The sequence below is a fragment of the Tasmannia lanceolata genome, unplaced genomic scaffold, assembly GCF_043159265.1.
Source record: "Tasmannia lanceolata isolate RefF3 unplaced genomic scaffold, GAP_Taslan_0.1 ptg000029l, whole genome shotgun sequence".
Taxonomy (NCBI): Eukaryota; Viridiplantae; Streptophyta; class Magnoliopsida; order Canellales; family Winteraceae; genus Tasmannia; species Tasmannia lanceolata.
In genome coordinates, this window is record NW_027518706.1 from 776,195 (window position 1) to 796,819 (window position 20,625).

Genomic DNA, 20,625 nt, shown 5'->3' on the forward strand with positions numbered 1-20,625 from the left:
AGTGCGGAGCATGGAGATGTGAATTTTCATGCACGTAGGAACACACGCGTGCTTGATCGTATTTTTGAGTGGGAGAATGTGTCCGTCATAAATATGGGACACGTGGCGCCATTCGAGTGTCCTCGAGATGCGTGCGTCGCATTTAATGCCCCACCGCCTCTGAAAAGCTATAAAAGGAGGTTTACCCCCTTTCATTTTTTACTTTTTACTTTTCATCTTTTCTTCTTTTTCTTGCTCTGGGAGCTCCGACTTCTCAGTTCGCAGTTCGCAGTTCGAGTTACGCAAGGACTTGACGAGCTCCATTCACCGGTATTCCTCTCAGCCCTTCTCTTTACTACATGTCTGATAGTAATTCGAGTTCCGAGTCCGGTACGGAGTCCTCCACTAGCAGTAGTTCAGAATTTAGGCCGCCGCAGGAGCCTGTAATGGCTAGGACGTCCGCTATGATAGATCTTGTAGATAGCGACGACGGAGGGGACAGGGACGAGGTGTTTTTAGACTTGAACGCCACTCCACTCCCCACTGGTAGTCTCTCCCGAGCAGAAGGGAGTGTTGAAAGTGACGTTGCTGAAGCGTCTACAACATTCCTTCCTGGTCAGGCGGTGGAGGTAGTCGCTAGAGCGCGGATGGATGCCAACCCAAAATACAACCTGCGAGCTCTAGTCGAAGAGAACTACCTCACCAGGTCCATGCTAGGCGACATTAGGGATAAGTACTGTGTGCCTCCAAGATTTGAACTGAAGGCAGCTATAGAGGGAGACAGAGCCTGTAACGAGAGTCGAGATCTCTGTATCTATGAGGAGTCGATGAGGGCGGGACTCCGATTTCCTTTGCACCCATTCTTCGCAGCGGTGCTTCGATACTACGGACTGGCCCCAGCTCAAGTAGCTCCGAACTCATGGAGACTACTGACTGGGTTCTTGTATCTTGTCCACGGCCGGTTAGAGAGGAGCGTGAGCTTGTCGCTATTCCGTGCTTGTGCACATCTGAAGAGGCATAAGGAAGGGGGCTGGATCTACATCAGCCAGCGCCCTGACCTAAAAATCATTACCGGCATCCCCTCGTCAATACATTCATGGAAGAATAGGTTCTTCTACGTCGAGGATAAGGAGGTCAGTGAGCCCTGGCCTGTCCCTCTAGTGTGGGACACTCCGGACACTTCCAAATTAAGTCGAAAGCCGCTCCTCGAGAGTGAGGACATAGAGACTTTCGCCTTGATGCGGAAGGAGATTGAGCAATCAAGCCTTATCCGCTGTGCAGAGTTCTCAGGAGAGGAGGTGCTAGTTGGACTGGGCGTGAGTGCCGCGACTCCAGAACGTATGTAGCTAGACTTGTCTTTAGAATATGTTTACTTTTATATGCTTGCTTCTGACTGCTCGCTTGTCTGGCAGAAATGAAGAAACAATCGACTGTCGAGAAGATAAGACAGGGAGCCCAGCCACGGGCACAGGAGGGTGCTGCACAGGCACAACAGGATCGCCAGAAGAGAAAGGCGACTGTACTGGCGAGTCCGGCCCCATCACAGGGCACTCCTCCACCCCCATCTCAGAGGGCCAAGACTACGGTGAAGCTAATAGGCCCCTTTGCCCAGGGTGGTGGCTCTTCTAAGTCCGGTGGTGCTTCTACTGGAACCGGTTCTGGAGCTCGTCCTCCTACGGGGCTTAGTGAGCACGTCTTTCGACCCAATTGGGCCGTTCTGAAGGATGACACTGCTCTAGGCGAGAGCCGAGTAGCAGCAGAGATCATGAGCAAGTGTCTGCTGCGGAAGGACAAGCAACAGGTCCTTCACGAGCCGCCAGCTACAGGAGAGGAGGCTGTGTTATCCTCAGCTTACCAGGTAAGGAAGAGGTGATCAGTTTGCTAACTTTCTGCCCATTTCTTCCTTTGACCATACTGATGCCTGTTTCTTTCTGCAGATCTTGCTCTACTACAATGACCTCAAGGAGAAGAGTAAGAAGTTCTCCGAAGCCATCACTGCATCTGAAGAGGTGAACAGAAAGTTGGCCACTGAGGTGCAGGAGCTTCAAACGAGCATCGGGCGAGTAGAGGAGGAGAAGAAGTTGTTGATGGAGGATTTGACCTCAGAGAAGAAGAAACTGGTCAAGGCTGCCGAAGCCATGGAGGCCCAAAGAGGAAGAGCCAAAGAGAGGCAGGAGACGGCAGTGAAGGAGGCCACAGAGGCGAAGGAGGCTGAACTTTTCAGCCTGTCGAGCGAGGCTTATAGTCTTGGATACTACGACTGCCTCCAGGAGCTCCAGGCCTGCAATCCAAACTTAGTGATGCAGAATATGACTCTCCCTGCCAGGCCGAAGATTACTGATGAGGAGCCAGATGCTCCTACTGATGCTCCTGCTGACATCACCTCTCTTCCAGATGCTTAGTATTTTTTTTTGTTTATTTTGACCTCATTTTGTAATGGTCCTTGAGACCCTACAGCTCTTAGCAGCCTCTTTAAAATGAATTTTGTAATGGCCCTCGAGGCCCCACATATTCTGATAAATGAAATCACATTTGTCCTTCTGTCTCTGATATTTCTCAACTGAGTGATTTGCTCGACTTGTCTTTTTAATTTTGATAACCTGGGACTGAGGCTGTTGATAGTCGAATTGTGACGAGCTGGTCTTCTAACAAGTACCCAAGTTTAGGAACAACAAGTACCCAAGTTTAAGAACTGGGTTTCCAGTAAGTACCCAAGTTTTGTGAACTGGGTTTCTAGTGAGTACCCAAGTTTTGTGAACTGGGTTTCCAATGAGTACCCAAGTTTTGCGAACAGGGTTTCCAATGAGTACCCGAGTTTTGTGAACTGGGTTTCCGATGAGTACCCAAGTTTTGTGAACTGGGTTTCCGATGAGTACCCGAGTTTTGTGAACTGGGTTTCCAATGAGTACCCAAGTTTTGTGAACTAGGTTTCCGATGAGTACCCGAGTTTTGTGAACTGGGTTTCCAATGAGTACCCAAGTTTTGTGAACTGGGTTTCCAGAGAGTAAGAGTGAAACAAAGTCTGCAAAAAAGATTATTTATTTATAACAACAAATTTACAAATTTACAAAGTCACCTTTTTACGCCGTACATTTTGTCTATTGATAATATCTCCTGAGATTTTTGGAGTTCCATGCGTGAGGTAATAAGTGCCTCCAGTGTCTCCAGCTTATAGCTTCCTGGCCGGATAACTTCTTTCACTCGATATGGCCCTTCCCAAGTCGGGGAGAGTTTCCCGACTTTCATCGGTTGGGAGACGGCTGCCTTTCTCAGGACCAAATCTCCTGTCCTGAATTCTCTGGGGCGAATCTTGGAGTTGTGATAATTTGATACCCTCTGCTTATAAGCGGCGACCCGGATTCGAGATTCTTCCCGGATTTCTTCTAGTAAGTCGAGATCGGCACGGAGCCCGTCGCCGTTAAGCTGCTCGTTGAAGCTCGTGATTCTGGGAGACGGAGCGCCTATATCGACTGGTATCACAGCCTCAGTACCAAAGGAGAGGTTGAATGACGATTCACCAGTCGTCGTGCGAGGAGTAGTGCGGTAAGCCCACAGAACGTGATAGAGCTCATCTGCCCATCGGCCAGCTTTTTCATCCAGCCTCTTCTTTATCCCCTGAAGCAGGATTCTATTAGTTACTTTCGTTTGCCCATTGGTCTGGGGGTGAGCAACCGAAGTGAATCTCTGTTCAATCTTTAGGTCCGAGCAGAACTTTCGAAAGTTCCGGCAGTCGAACTGTTTGCCGTTGTCTGTGATCAAGATACGGGGAATCCCAAATCTACAGACTACTGCCTTCCAGAAGAAGTTCTGCACATTCTGCTCAGTGATTTGGGCCAGAGGTTTTGGGCCAGAGGTTCTGCCTCCACCCACTTAGTGAAATAGTCGATCGCCACTACCACGAACATGCGCTTTCCAGAGGCCGGTGGGAAAGGGCCCAGGATGTCCATCCCCCATACTGCGAAGGGGAGCGGACTAATAATTGGAGCCATTGCTACGGCGGGCTGGTGGATGGTAGGAGAGAACTTCTGACACTTCTCACACCTTTTAACCAGATCCAGGGCATCCTGCCTGATAGTAGGTCAATACAGTCTGTGGGACATGATCCCGCGAGAGGGGTGGGGCGCGAGCCGCCACGCCTCTCTCTTGGTCTCTCGTTCCCACGCGATTGGCGTGTGCATTTTATTTGTTGATTTTAATTCATCTTTTATGTGAACTTAGGATCACTGAGGCAATCCGAATTCCACACAAAAGAGACTGACAGAGTCGCCACCTAGATGTGGGATCTAGGACCCGTAATTAACCAGAAATCTAGACTCGCTACCTGGTTACGAGAATGGAAGGTATGGGGAGTTATCCACCACATGCACCATTCCTGTCCGATAATCGGTCTTCGATTCCAAAAGTTAACTCTTTTGAATTTCTTTTAAATGGCTCATTCAACTCTATGTTAATGTGCGAACTAAGTGACATGCATCCTAGAATCTAATTTCAATGTGAATCCTAGATGTGTATCTTGATTTATTAATTTGTCTGGATTCATTCTACGTGAAAGTTCTCCTAGAATTCTAATTTCATGGAAAACCCTAACTGATTTGATTAAGTATTTACAAGAAAATTAATATACAAAACACCACAATTTGTTGTGGTGCCGACTCGCGGGTGGTATGCCGTCAGACATCCAAGCTGCCTACGTACCCAAGCCTCACTGGGATCAGAGTCGACGTAGTTCGGTGCACCTAAGCTAAGCTACACATGCCTAACTCAACTAGGACACCGACTTAGACGGATTTGACTGTTTCAACAGTTTTAAGAGGAATTATTTAATTCAAGTTGAGGATTTTATTATCTTAGGATTTCATCTAAGATGCTATATGATTCTTATCTGAATGCAAGTTGTCCCTTAGACTAATGCAGGTTTTGCCTACATCCTAGTTTACTAGGCTTGTCCTAGGGAAAGATCGGGTGACTAGTGTAACTAGACCTATGGTACGGTTGCTATTCATAGCAAGCGTCCGTGATGAGGCTGGACTCCTAACTCTAGGACTCCCTAAAACCTAGGACACGGCACGACACCAGTGTTCCTAAATTGGGCTCTAATGGTTCTTAGATTGGAAACCATAATCCAATGGTTCCGAAAGACACAAGATAAATCGATTTAAGTTCTCGAGGTTAATGAGTTTCAGATTTCGAAGATTTTCAGTTTCTAGACATTTAAGGATTACCAATGGTTCTAGGGTTCACCAATTTCGGCCTTGAATGGCATCCAAAGGAGGGAATCGTGCGCTCTTTCCTTGTGCAATTTAATACTTAGGTTATAGCATCTTATTGCCTGGCAGAATCTCAGGATTTCCGTGGACACTAACCTCGGAGCCAACAACATGCTATAACTTAAATATTCAAATTGTCAAAGATCAAGTTGCAATTGGGATACGATTATGGATGCACTGGCCATTTTTCCAGGAAAATCTAAAGATCCTAAAATTTCTGTTTCAATGGATTAAGGAGTGAACATGTGACAGAATTTTAAAGTTCTTTAGGAATTTTTTTATGATTTTCAATTAATTTCGAATTTTCCATGGATTTTATCAATTTTAAGCATATGAGCGGTTTTACAAGTGAAATTGTTGCAAATAAATTCAAAATGATTTGAAATTTCTACAGCAGCAAGATGAAAATATATGTAGCTTACAGGATGAGTTTTACATATTTTTACATTAAATTCACATTTAATCTTGATTAAACCATTAAATGTCCAGATTGCACAATTAACACATAAACTAGTAGAAATATAACTCTAAATTCTATGAAATTTCTACAGAAATACTATATGAATCCAAATAGCATGCAGTGAGATTTTCATGAATTTTAGAAATTATTTACTACCAATTTCGGATTTTACAATTTCCAGACCAGATTATAAATTAACACTACATCCCATATTAAAACAGATTCAAATCACACGAAAATTTTACAGTAACAAGTAATATGGAAGATAAGACTACTGTAAAACTTTTATGAATTTTAATGATGATCTGATGTTAGTAAAAATTCTCCTAAAATCTGATAAGTTTCAAAGAAAATATTAAATAATATACCAAATAAACTCCAAAAATCTTTAAAAATTCATGGTAAAATGAATCAGTAACATATTATTTTCCCACGAAATTTCATTAATTTTAGAATCTGTTTGGTATATAATTTAATTTTTCTTCATCAAAAGATGTTTTTTGAAGAGTTTTCCATTTTTAAAACACAATTTGCGGAAAAAATCAGAATAATTCGGAAAAATACGGAAATATTTCGAGAACAATGCACCTACCTGTAGTGAAGATCTTGCCGCCGCCGATCCGATCCGCCGTCTTTCGCTTTCTCTTAGAGGGAGGGATTGGGGAGTGATTTGAAAAGATTAATGGAAGAAGAATATCTTAGAGAAAATGATGGAGGGAGTGGTTGGAAGAGATAATGGAAGAGAAAGAGATAATGGAAGATAAATTTCTTTTTTTTTTCTCCCCTTTTCATGGATGGGAAGGGAGATATATATAGGGAGAGAAAGAGAGAGAGAGAGATATGTTGGTGGAGAGCTCATCATGTTGTCCCTCTTAGTGGAGAATCCATCATTATTGTTCTTAGTGGAGGGCCCATCATGTTTCTTAGTGGAGAGTCCATCATTATTGCTCTTAGTGGAGGGCCCATCATGTTTCTTAGTGGAGAGTCCATCATTATTGCTCTTAGTGGAGGGCCCATCATGTTTCTTAGTGGAGAGTCCATCATTATTGCTCTTAGTGGAGGGCCCATCATGTTTCTTAGTGGAGAGCTACCATCATTGCTCTTCATAAGAGGCCTCACAAGAGGCCCCACTGAGGCCCCACAACGCGGGCCCCACAATGTGGGCCCTCGGTTGATTCGATTTTAAACAAATGTTCAATGCGGGCCCACCAAACGAGTCCAAATTTAATCAAAATGCATCATGCGGCCCCACCAAATGGGTCCAACTTTCTCGATCCAAATTTAATCGAAGCACCCAATGCGGGCCCACCAAACGGGTCCCAATTCTCTCTGGTTTAGATTTTTCTGAATAATCCTTCTCAACATTTAGCGGGAAAATACGAAACACGACGGAAACGACCAAAAATATTTAGAAATGTAACAAACGGATGCGGGAAAGAAAGACATTGGAAAACCGACGGAAAACAAACCCTAATTTCTTTATCGATTAAGGTAGAGCAAAATGGGGTGTCTACACAGTCCTCTGAGCAGCACCTTTATCGCCAGAGCTTTGCCTCCCAGATGTTCTCCGCAAATTCCTTCATGAGTCTCTTGTAGTGCATACTCGGCGTCGCTCGGCCTCAGACACTTCAGATATGGGAGAGTATATGACCTTTTGTATAGATTGTCACCACTGAGGGAGAATCGGGCAGCTCTCTGTATCACCTTACGAGCTTCCTTCTTATCCTCCGGGAGTCTAGCATCGCGCAGATAACCCATGATCTCATCCATCCAACACGGCTCATCTTCCACCTGCATGACTTCCATGACTTTACTGTCGATGCTGGACCTTTGTAGAAACTCCATGTGTATGCTTCCGAGAGTGGTATATCCAGAGGCAGCCAGTTTTGACAGCACGTCAGCTTTGGCATTTTCTGTTCTTGGTACTCTGATGACCTCGAAACTTGCAAACCGGCTGGAAAGTTGGCGAACCTTGGCGAGGTATTTAATCATACGCTCGTCTCGGGCTTCGTAGACCCCTTGGATCTGGTTTGCTACCAGCTGCGAGTCGCAGTATGCTTTCAATTTTTGGGCGCCGGTCTGAATCGTTAGGCTCATTCCGGCAAGGAGGGCCTCATATTCCGCCTCATTATTTGATGCACGGAACCCGAATCTCAGGGCGTAATCCGCAGTGAACTCATCAGGCCCAGTGAGGATGAGGCCAGCTCCACAGCCGTTTTTATTTGAAGATCCGTCGACATATACTTCCCAAGTCGGTGTGCTGGTTATGGAGTCCTGTCCGGCTGACGGTGGCCTGATTTCCGTCCGAATTTCCTCTGTCATACGCTCTTCAGGGACTACTTTCTCTACAACTGGGAGCTGCAATGCTTCAGGGTCGGCGACCTGCTGGGGGATAGTGCACTCGGCTACAAAATCTGCCAGTACTTGGGCCTTGATAGCTGGCCTGGGTGCGTACTGAATATCGAACTCGCTTAGCTCTATAGCCCATTTCACAAGTCGCCCGGAGATATCTGGTCGATGGAGAACTTGTCGAAGTGGCTGATCAGTCAAGACCTTTACAGTGTGAGCTTGGAAGTACGGCCTTAACTTCCTGGCGGCCATTACCAGCGCGTAAGCCAATTTCTTGACCCGCTGGTACCTTGTTTCTGCGTCGTGAAGAACCTTGCTGACATAATAAATAGGTTTTTGCTGGCGGTGCTCTTCACGGACGAGGACAGCTGCCAGAGCCGTGGAGCTGATGGAGAGATACAAAAATAGCTCCTCGCCCGGCTCCGGCTTTGTTAATAATGGCGGAGAGGACAAATATCTTTTCAGCTCTTCGAATGCGATCTGGCATTCTTCCGTCCAGGGCGCAGTCTTGAGTCCCTTGACCGCGCTGAAAAAGGGGAGGCACCTTTCCGCTGATTTGGAGATAAAGCGACCCAACGCCGCTCTCATTCCCGTGAGCCGCTGGACTTCCTTGATGGTTTTTGGAGCAGTAAGCTCCATCACGGCTCTGATCTTTTCTGGGTTTGCTTCTATCCCTCGCTGGCTCACCATGAATCCTAAGAACTTCCCCGAGCTGACACCAAAGGTGCACTTGGTGGGGTTAAGCTTCATGTTGTGCTTCTTCAGGACCTGGAATGTTTCTCTGAGATCAGACGCATGATCCTGCGCACTCCGACTTTTGACCAGCATATCGTCTACATAGACTTCCATGTTACGGCCGATCTGGTTATGAAAAAGTCTGTTCACAAGCCTTTGGTAAGTAGCTCCGGCATTTTTGAGGCCGAAGGGCATAACTCGGTAGCAGTAAGTCCCTTGATCTGTGACGAAGGAGGTCTTTGGTATATCCGACTCGTACATCCTGATCTGATTATACCCGGAGAAGGCGTCCATGAAGCTCAACAGTTCATGACCCACTGTGGCGTTAATGAGTTGGTCGATCTTCGGGAGTGGATAGCTGTCCTTAGGACAAGCCTTATTCAGATCGGTGAAGTCGACGCAGGTCCTCCATTTCCCATTAGCCTTCTTGACTAGGACTACGTTTGCCAACCAGTCCGGGTATCGAATCTCGCGAATGAAGTCAGCCTTCAGAAGCCTCTCCACTTCTTCTTTTATTGCCTGCCGCCTTTCGAAGGCGAAATGTCGTCTCTTCTGCTTCACCGGTCTACAGGTTGAATCAACACCGAGCTTGTGTGTGCTGATCTCTGGATCAATGCCGGGCATATCGGCAGGAACCCATGCAAAGACATCTGCATTGTCCTGGAGAAAATTGGTGAGCTGGTGCTGAATGCTGCTGCTGAGGGAGGAACCGATCAGAGCTACTTTCTCACTGTCCTCTGGGCACAGTGGGATGGAGAGGAGGTCTTCAGCAGGTTGAGTCCCTCTGAGCTCGTCCCTTACATCGAGCAGTTCAATTGGCAGTGATTCCACTGCATTTTTGCCTTTGAGTGCCATTGCGTAGCACTCTCTGGATTGAGGCTGATCTCCTCGAACTTCCCCCACACCATTGGGGGTTATGAACTTCATTTTTTGGTGGTAGGCCGAGGCTACTGCACGGATGAGGTTCTGGCCAAGCCGTCCCAAGATAGCATTATAGACCGAAGTGGCCCTTACTACCAGAAAGTTGACCATGGCGAAAGCTTGACAAGGTGGATCTCCGACAAGAACAGGGAGCTCGATCTGCCCCACCACTTTTACGACCTCTCCGGAGAAGCCAAATAAATCTGAGTTCGCCGGCTTCAGACGGTCGTCGCCTATCATCATTTTCTCAAAGGCGTGGTAGTATAGAATGTCCGCCGAACTCCCATTGTCTACGAGGATTTTCTTCACCTCCCAGTTGGCAACGATCATGGTTAAAACCAGTGCATCGTCGTGGGGCAGGATAAGATTATCCAGATCTGCATCTGAGAAGGAGATCTCATTCTCCGTTTTCGTCTTTTTGCTGGTTGTGTGCACGGCGTTAACTCGCCGTGCATATGCTTTGCGAGCGGTAGAGGAGGTGCCCCCAGCCGCAGGCCCACCCATAATTGTACCGATGACCCCCCTTGGCTGAGACTGGGGTGCCTCAGGCTGCGCATTGGCCAGCTGAGGGGTTTTGTCCTGAGCAGGGGGCTGCTGTGATCTTCGAGGGCTGCGGCCCTGGGGGCTCTTTCCTCTGCGCTCTTGGTTGCGGCGGTCAGTTCGGATATACTTTTTCAAATAGCCCCGGCTGATGAGTTGCTCAATTTCCTGCTTGAGTTGCCAACAATCATCTGTGTCGTGGCCGTGGTCCTTGTGGAACCGACAGTACTTTGAAGGATCTCTCCTGTTTCCCTTGGAGATCATTCTAGCAGGCCACTTCACGAACTCTTCTTCGCTGATCGCCGCCAGTATGTGCTTTCTGGAGGTGTTGAGAGGCGTGAAGTTTTCTTCTCTTCTCTGAGGAGGCGGAGACTTCTCTCTCCTGGGAGGTTTATCCTCCGTGCGCTGCTTAGGGAGATTCTTCTCTTCAGAGGTTATCCTCCGATTTGAATTAAGAGCTGCCAGTGCTTCTTCCACCGTTATGTACTCTTCTGCCCCGGTCATAAGATCCGCTAGTGAGTGCGGATTTTGTCGAGCCACCGCTCGACGGAATTCATTAGACCTGGCGCCTGCGAGGAGCGCATTCATTGCTGCTGAGGGATCTAGATTTGGCACTTAAAGTGCCTCCCTGTTGAATCGGCGGACGAACACCTTCAGAGGCTCGTTGTCGTCCTGTCGCAAGGCCATCAGGGAAGCTGTTGTTTTCCTTGGCCTGCGGCTGCTCATGAAGTGGCGGACAAGATCCTCTCCAAAATCATCAAAATTGTTGATGGAGTTCGGTTTGATCCTGGAATACCAGTCTCTTGCCGCGCCAGTTAGCGTCGTTGGAAACGCTCTGCAAAGAAAGCCGCCGGAAGCTCCGTGGAGGAGCATAATTGTTCTGAACGTCTCCAAGTGGTCCACGGGGTCTGTAGTGCCGTCATACTGAGGGACGGCGGGCATTTTAAACCCTCTGGGTACTGGGGCACCCAGAACATCATCAGTGAATGGCGTCCTGCTTGAGAACGCCCTGGAGATGGGCCGGCTCTGGTCCTTCGCCAGTTCCTCTATCCGATGATCCATCTCCTCCATTCTCTGTAGCAGCGGATCCGTCCTGTGGTCCAAGGACCTGATCCTTTCCACAGACTGGCTCGCCGCGGAGTCGGATTGGCTCTCCCGACTCATACGACGAGGTCGGCGTTTCGCTAGTGGCGCACGATCTTCATGAGCTCGGCGCCTCTGTGCGGAGGGGGAACGCGACTTTTCACGGTGATGAGGCTCTGTTTGGGCATGCCTCGTCGTGGGGTGAGGGACTTGTCTGGTGGAATGATGAGTTCGGCCAACACCATGGTGTGATGACTCTCCCCTGTGGACGTCTGGCCTTCCTTGGACAGATCGCGGAGCCTCTGGGGGAGGTTGAGGGGGCACTTGAAGTAGTTGCTGGTACTGCCCAACGAGGGCTGTCATCTGCTGAAATAGAGCTTGAACTTGCTCCGGGGTGGGCAAGGGATTTAGGTGTTCTGAGCGAGCCGGGCTCTGCTCTGCTGTAGCAGAAGCTGCTACTACTAGTGATGCAATTCGCTCGCTCCGGGTCCTGCGGGGTAGCGCGGTTTGGGTAGTCCGCGCCCGCGCAGTAGGCATACGTGTACTCTTGCGTCCTGCCATTTTTGTGAGTGGGATGTGTAAGGACAGCTTTTAGTTCTGCGGTCCCACGGATGGCGCCAATCTGTTAGACCTAAAATCGGTAACAGGTACAGCAGTGACGTAAGAGCTGAGCTGGATGACTAGGGGAGCTGAGTCCTGGGGGACCGGAGTGAACGGGGAGTGAGGTGGTCGAGAACGAGTCCTGCTATGAGGGCTAAGTCCTGCACAAGGCAAGCGAGGTCAGAAGACCAGACCGGGTTTTACTCCGGACAGGCCCTTCGACACTCAAGTCAGTATGAGCAGGAGTGAAGGGGAGATGTCTAAGAGTTTTTAGGGAGAGAAGGGATTTTTCATTACCCATTGGTCTGAGCTTTGATCCTCTATTTATAGGGAAAATCTGGTGAGGTGTCCTGGACAGGTGTCCAGGACAGGTGGCGGCCTGTGAGAGGCTGCAGCTCACCTACTCTGGGACAGGTGGCGGCCTGTGAGAGGCTGCAGCTCAAATACTCTGGGACAGGTGGCGGCCTGTGAGAGGTTGGTATTTTCACACCCCATCATGTACCAAAAATCAGGTCCATAGGATCATCCTAATCCACCCAAAAGTGGAGGGTAAAATGGACGGATACTGTTTCTCCACAAATATGCCCATTTCCCTCCACAAATGGAAAGGTTAGGATGATCCTAACCACCTGATTTTTTTGTAAATACCCTATCTATGTAAGGGCCTTTTGAATGAATGCTTTGGATCACCCAAAAAATGTAGGCCCACACTGTTTTGGAGCTCGAGCTCAGATAAGCTTATATGAGCTCGAGCTCAAAAACAGTTTTTCCCTTTCCTATTACCATTCTTTATTTGCAACGTGATAGTATGTTTAGATGGACACATGTGGGCTCCACATGTTGCATTGAGTTCACCATGACACTGACATTTCCAACATCTAAGGGTACTTAATTTTATGTGTGTGTGTTTTTAGATGTACAGCCAAATTGTAACTTGGGTAATTTTACATTGCAGTTTATATGTAAGTTGGAATCTGAAGGGTCCAAATGGGTCTTTCTGAAGTGCAATTTTATGTTTAAATTGCAATCTGAAATGACCCAATTGAAACCAAATTGCAATTAGTGCAATTTTCACAAAATTTCAGCCATCTAGTTAAATGTCACATGGCTAATCTGTTTCTAATCTACTCTATTACTTTTATTGTTGAGTTTGGACTCACATCCAAATTGCAATTTGGGCTGTTTAAGATGATTTTTCCCCTCCCTGTAGGATTATGCGCCCCACTTTTAATGTGAATTGTGGGCAAACTTTAACGCTTTTTGACGTCAAAATCACGTTAAAAGGAGGGCACATAATCCTACATGGGGGCGAAAAAATCATCGCCCTTAAACAGTAATGTGTTGTTTTACAACTGTTTGTTTGGGGAACTCTTTGAAACATAATTTTTGTTTCATATAGATTCTTTTGATTACAGGCAGATTCCATGGCTCCTGATTTGGATGTTTTTGATGTTATTCTTCTTCAGCCTACCAATAATACAGGTCTGGCTCTACACCATTATGGTTTATTTTTTCTTTTGGCTATTGATATTGGCACTGCCATGTTTTAATAATTGCACAAACTCAGCTTATCTTTTCTGTTTTAACCGTCTTCGCAGAGCTTTTTGTCAAACTGTTTAAACAGTAAAAGGCAGGAGAATTTAGTGCAATTAGTAAAACATTGTAGTGCCATTATCAGTAACCTTTCTTTTTTACTCACTTTGTTATTTTCTGGCCGAACTGAATGGTTTATGTTATATCAATGGCAGTTCGGGTGGCGGGTAAATTCAAACCAAAGGCCAAATCCCGACCCAAAAATGAACAGTCTGTCACGACACATTCTGTTCCCTCTGATGCTGCAAAATTTGAATTCTCGTCCCGTAATTCCTCTTCCACAATGCCATGTACTACTGCTGCCACACACACTTCACATTCGGATTTGCAGAAAGATCTTGGTGGAAAATCAGGAACAGATGTAATTATTTGATATTTTCTGTACGTTGTTGCTGTTTTGTTTGAGGTCTTTTAATAACTACATTGTTTGTTTTCAGGTAGACATGGTTTCTTTTTCAGGACTCTGCCATCAAGTGTCAGTAATAAGTCTCTAGTTAACTGGGCTTTTTTCTTTTTCTTTTTTTCCCGCTTATGTTTACTGCTTTTGAGTTTCCAATGTGGGTTGTTAAGTCGAGGGAATCGGTGAATTCCAGCACAAGTTCAGTGCACCCATTAGGAATATGAAACACTAATTTAATCATTTGACCACTTGATGCGAGATAATCCAGCCATGTGTACTATTCTCACTTAGGCCCTGTTTGTTTTGGATTTTGAGAACTAATTGTTAGTCCAAAACTGATTATTGACTCAAAATTAGACATAAACCTGAGTCCAACAATCAATTTTGTGATAGATTTTCTCAAAGAGAAGGAGAAGATGATTTTGAAAGGGGGCTACGCTCAGCTGCTTGTGGGAGTTATTCTTAGAGATGGATGTCTTGGGTTGGCTTTGTGTATCTATTTCTAGATCACAAAGCCAACCACCATATTAAATCTCAGCATGTTGCTACGCCCCCTCCTTATATGCCGTCCATACCACGGCTCAACTCCCGGAAGGGATAAGGCCATGTGGACGTACACATCCCAACATTTTGGACCCACAACTGGTTCTCAAAATCCAAATCAATTTTTTTAGGCCCTCTTGGAATATCAGACGTCGAAGTTTGTGGCACAATTCTGTTTTTTTTTTCCAATGGCGCAATTCTGTTTTTACTCTGCTCTTATCTTGCCTATGCATCTGTCCACTACACTTTGGCATGAACTCATAAGGATGCACATGGAATTGCATTATGATATTATTTATTTTTATCCTTCGAAAGTTATTGTTGGTGATGTTATTTTGCGATTGTTCTATCCGTTCCTGACTTTAATTTTGTAATCAATTCTTCATGATGCTTCAGATTCTTCAATTCTTCATGATGCTACAGTGTCTGTTTCAGCTCCACTTGATCCTCACACCCTTTCTTCTCAAAATGAAGGATTGGACACGCAATCAACTCATTCTGCCTTTCCACCCATTGCTTCTTTCGAGTCCTCAAACATCGGGACTTGCAACTTTTCACCAATGGACCCTTCTGTTCAATTTGTGACTCAAGAGTCTGTGGACCCCATAGATGCTTCACATTCAGAACCGGTTATCTTTTACAACAATGGAAATTCCCACATTGACGAAGGAAGATCAAGAATGGAGGTAAATACTCATAACTTCCAAGACCAATTTCCCTATGCATGTGTGTGTGTGTGCGAGCGTGCGTGCGCCAGTCATTATTGCTAGTCCACTTTCTCTGCACGTTTCATCATCACTCGGCGTTGGATCAACTCAAGTACTGTATAATATTTAATCATCCTTGTAGGAAAGGAACATCCAGTTGCTACAGTAATAGTACTCCCAACAGTTTTTAGTTAAATATGACTATTCTCCCATACAATATAAATTCTTAAAGAGATATTTTTATTTAGTACTTCAGTGTGTCTCCTCACTTTCGTGGCTTTACAATGAGGATTGGGCAACTTGCATGATGTGCACAGTAATCACTAACACTGCCCAGAAATGCTCTGTAACAAGCATGCACACTATTAGTAGCAGAAGAAGATGGCACCACAAAATTGAGGGTTAAAATCATGCTAGCAACTGAAAATCACAAACTATGAATACCCATCATTCAACATTCTATTGCTAGTTTTTTTGTCTTTTAATTTTCCGCAAAATGTTTTTATAGTAAGTGACTGTGTTTTTGTTGGGCACTGGGCACTGGATGTTTTGCTTGTTTTTCCTGTGTAGACTGTAGGCCAGTCCTTTTTTTAACACTCTGATGTGATGACTAAATTGTCAGTGTCTTAAGTTTGTGTTGGTTGATGCTAAAGAGCAAAGCAGAAACATGGGTCTTGATTGTGTTGGCTGATGCTAAAATTGTGTACTGTCCATTTTCCGAACAGTACGATAAGTTCATCAAAAAGTTCAATTTCTTGAATCTTCAAAGACAATAAGGGGGTGGGGATGGATCGCTATATATGGTATGGTGCTAAAATTCCATTAGTCTTGCATTTAATTATAGTATGATGCTAGAGTTCCATCAATCCAACTATTCAAAAAAAAAAGAAGAAAAATCCATCAGATCCGTGTTGGTATTTGCAGGAGTCGAAAAACACAAAAGCAAGATTGATAACCTAAATAAGAATATAAGCAAGTTTGTTAATTCAATCCATCCAAGAATTTCAGATCTTGACACAGCAGCAAAATCATAAAAAGAGATTTCTACAACTGCTGACTGAGAATATTCAATAAGATATACTATTATCTATTGGGAAATTGGAAATTATAGAGTTGTAGACTAAGATTCTTTCGATATCCATCGACCAAAGTTTTCATAAGTATCACGGAATTGCAATGCTTCTATTTTGCTTCCGCACTGAATGATTTCTGGCAATGTAGATGCAAGCAGCCATTTTTAGCTTAGTAGCTTCATACTATGTAAGAAATTGGAAGTCTCGAGTAGGGCTGCAACTCGAGCCGGGTTTTACCTGACCCGCATCGACCCGACCCGAAAATAACCTGGGTCGGGTTCAGGTTTCATGGGTTTCGGGTCGAGCCGGGTTGAGCATTCAAAAGCCCGCATGAATCTCGAGTCGAGCCGGGTTTGAAGGGGCCCGACCCGACCCGAGTTACATAAGTTATAGTATGTACATTTTTTTCTATTGTTAGTTACAAGTTAATAGTGAAAACCCACGCACCCACTGTTATTGTATGTGAGTGTAATTTCTGCTTCTATGAGTTGAGTTGATTCAAGCGTTTGATTCAGCATTGTTTGATTGTAATTACAACATTGTTTGATTACGGCATTGTTTGATTCAAGTCTAATGTGAGTGTAATTACATCATTGTTTGATTCAAGTGTAATGTGAGTGTAATTTCTACTTCTATGAGTTGAGTTGCCTTGCCAAACAAGAATTTTCCTTAAAAAATTGCGTCAACGTGAAAAAACACGACCCGACCCGACCCGAGATTTATCATGGGTAGGGCCGGGTTTGGGAATCGTGGGTTTTCCGAAAAAAAACCCGACCCGACCCGAGATATTTCTCGGGTAGGGTTGGGTTCTCCAAAACCCGACCCGCCCGACCCGAGTTGCAGCCCTACTCTCGAGTAACTATTATCTACATTTTTTATTAAGTTGCTAGTGAGTAATTAAAATGGGGCCCAAAAAAAATGGTTGTCCTAATGAAAACTGTTTTAATTTATTTTAAGTGATTAATATAAATACTTCATGGGAGTCATGGGGTGGGATTACAACCCTGAACTCTATGTTTCCTTTCTCTCCTCCTCTCTCTCATTCTCAACTAACATGCTTTTCGCTTTTGGGTGTTTTCCTTCATGCAATCTTCACTTTCTTTTCACTTTAGCATGGTATTAGAGCCGAGATCCATCATTCCTTGAAAGTTTGTCTTCGTATGGATTGTGCTGCCTTTTATGAGAATTGTGCTATGTTCTTGTGGACTATGATGCGTTTGTGTGAATCGTGGTGCCTTCATGTGGACCGTGCTGCCTTCATGTGGTCTTTGTTACTTTGTTGCCCTATTTGCCAATCGACGGCTTAGGGTTGGTATAAATTAGTGTCTTCTCTGTTTGTGGATCTCCACAATAATTGAAAATAAACCTAATGTTTCAAACATCATGGAGGAATGTATGTCATTTTTGTTAAGCAATATGCCTAATTACCTTGTATGGATTCAATATGTAATGAGAAATTTGTTCCTACATATCAAACCTTGGGTGCGAGAAAACATCGAAATTGAAATTCAATTATGTTCAGAGTCACCTCTTGATCTTGCTGAGGCCCCGGCTTCCTACAACAACGAGATCAGCATGAATCCTTTCTGCAACCTCACAGATCATGTCCTTGGGTTCACCATCCACAATTACACTTTCAACTTTGATCTGCACAGTAATCAAGATCAGTTAACCGTGATCAATGAGCCTGAAGTTTAACTTTTAATTTGCTTGGCAAAAAAATCAGTTTGAATCATAGAGTTGTAGTAAAAAAGATAATCACCACATGCTACTTTGGCCCTTTTTGTTTTGGTTTTGGAGAACTGATTGCGAGTCCAAAAACTGATTATTGGACTCAAAATTACATCTATCCCCTGTCCGTTTTGGATTTTGAGTCCAAGACAGATTGTTGGACTCAGAATTAAACTCAAATTCGAGTCCAATAATCAGTTTTTGACTCAAAATCATTTCTCAAAATCCAAAACAAACAGGGCCTCAGAAATATGGATTATCAAGTATTAAGGTTCATTGTGAATCATATAGAAAAATGGAACTCAGAGCAACAAAAAGAAGGGTTTTGAAACTTACTGGTTTTCCCTTGCACATTTCTAGCGCACGAGAAAGTAGTAATGCAGAGTTCTGTTCCTGGCTTTTCCTTACAGAGTTCACAACGGCAGATGTTGCATATACAGCTGTAGGAGAAAAAAGAGGAAAGAACAAGGTTAGGTAATCCATGCAAGGTTTGTAAGTTGTCTACATACAAAGCAGACATTAATATGAGTATGCATGCATGGGCAAAACATGTTGAATTGTTTTCCTCATTGGATAGTATTTGTGTTGAACTAGTTTTTGTTTTTCGCCCCATCATGTAAAATGGTGGGCCCCACCCTATGCAGGGCTTTGGTGAAGATCTTGGGACCCACTCTATCAAAACATGAAGTGAAATGGTGGGCCCCACCTTATGCATGGTTTTGAGTGGAGTTGTTGGGACCCACCGTATCAAAGTATGGTGTAAACGTGCTCGGCTCCACCCTATGCATGGATTTGGGTGGAGATGGTGGGCCCAATCATTGCTTTGAAATGGTGAGACTCCACAACATGCATGGGTTTGGGTAGAGATGGGTGGTCCTACTGTATCAAAACATGATGCGTAAAATGGGGCCGACTGTTGCATGTGAGAGCAGCCACATAGGCTCACTTTTCAGCTGATTTTGTCTTATTCATATGAGGTGGCTGCCCTCACATGCAGAAGTCGGCCTCGAAATGCCTCTCTACTATGGTCCCTAGCAAATTCCTAAATAACTCTCACCTTTAGAAGAAAATACCACGTGCTATGCGCCAACATTATTTATATCATATATTTATTAAATAATCTTGGCGTATAGCTCGTGGTGTTTTCTTGTAAAGATAGAGTTAATTAAATATCTTATAAATACAAGTTTCTAAATAACTATTTATTGTAGTATGTAAATTTAAGTTTATTTTTTCATAGCTCCTAAACAATTTATTAGGAGGAGGAGGAAGAAGACCCAAAATTTAAATTTATGGTAAAACTTAAAAAATAAAACAAATTAAAATTTAAGACCTGTTGACTTACCAACTTAAGCTATGGGAGAAGTTGGTAAGTTAACATGGTATCATAGCCAAATGTCTCGAGTTCAAACCTGTGAACTCTTCCGGATAGCAAAAATCCACATGCGATGGTCGGCCCAAAGTGAGACCACATGTGCCGCATGTTTCCCAAGTGAGCCACACGTGCGGGGAAATGTTAAAAGGATAAAAGATAAATAACGCCTTTGTAACAGCTTAAGCTTTTGGAGAAGTTGGTAAGTTACAAGACCCAAAATAGTTTGGAAATCCGAACTCGGATTGGACTAGGTCAGTCATTTAGATCGAATTGGTCACTTATCTAAGTACACTTTTCTATAGCTTTTACATGGGAATTGTAAGAGCCTTCAACAGCTGAATAGGAAACACAAACTGAAATAAAATATAGGATTGCAGATATCAAAGGCAAAGGAGAATATATTTGAAGTATTTTTTTACCAGGCCCAGCTGGGAACATAAAGTGCTGAAAAGGCTGTTGAACATGAAGGATGGTGAGAGTCTTCTCAACACAAACTTGTTCTTCTTCTTCTTCCTTTGTTTTATAACCATAACAGAAGAGATTATCTAAGGCCCACCTGAGGGCGTAAAAGCTCCCTTCACTTTCATCTATGGCCACCGTTATCCTCTTGTTTCTCTTCTCTCCACTTCTACCTTCTTCACTCCTCTCTTCTTTTCTCTCACCACCACTAGCCTCTTCACTCTTCTGTTTTTCCATCTTCTCTTCTTTTTTTTTTTGGCCTTTTTTGCATGCTCTGGGGTCCTCTTTTATAGGGGTTGAGAGACGGATTTGCCTTCCTAATTGCCATTGACGGATTTACCAGTAGAAGAGTTGGCGAGGATAAGGACAGAACTATTAATGAAATGACAGAAATACCCTTATTAGTATTAGTGTCAGAAAACAGAAACCGCCGTATGTCGTCGTTTACTTGAAGCTGTGTGCCCTAAATAACTTTAATTGCGACACGTGTCATCCATGCAGAATGAAAAGATGAGAAAGAAAACTCTATTACGTCACGTAAAAGGAAAGTGTTTGCTACTGCCACGAAAAAACATGTTTTTGCCACCAGTATCAGGCTTCTGTTTTGAGAAATGATATTTCCACCCTCTCTCACTCATCTTTTCCTGAAAGTAAGCCATGTTTGGCAGCCTTGAAAAAATATTCAATATAATTTTATACGGCCGGCTGTCACTTGTGAGAGATGGTCTGGAGAGGAAAAAACTTGGGTGATATCAGCACACCCATATTTTGATATTTTCACAAATCATCTTTTGTCTTTTAGTATTTAAA

General features: G+C 44.3%; 2 protein-coding genes across 2 annotated transcripts; one reads left to right on the forward strand and one right to left on the reverse strand.

Moving 5' to 3' along the window:
- The first annotated feature begins 425 nt into the window (after window positions 1-425).
- On the forward strand, window positions 426-15,092 carry LOC143859398 (uncharacterized). Its single transcript, XM_077370115.1, has 5 exons — window positions 426-608; window positions 13,350-13,416; window positions 13,683-13,888; window positions 13,965-14,002; window positions 14,894-15,092. Exons 1-5 carry the CDS (start codon window positions 426-428, stop codon window positions 14,913-14,915), a joined length of 516 nt encoding a protein of 171 aa, XP_077226230.1. The 3' UTR covers window positions 14,916-15,092.
- A 188-nt stretch (window positions 15,093-15,280) lies between these two features.
- Window positions 15,281-20,090, reverse strand: LOC143859342 (uncharacterized). The gene is made up of 4 exons (XM_077370063.1): window positions 19,776-20,090; window positions 18,318-18,421; window positions 17,779-17,897; window positions 15,281-15,521 (listed from the first exon to the last, which is right to left on the reverse strand). Exons 1-4 carry the CDS (start codon window positions 20,050-20,052, stop codon window positions 15,443-15,445), a joined length of 579 nt encoding a protein of 192 aa, XP_077226178.1. The 5' UTR covers window positions 20,053-20,090; the 3' UTR covers window positions 15,281-15,442.
- Window positions 20,091-20,625: the final 535 nt, after the last annotated feature.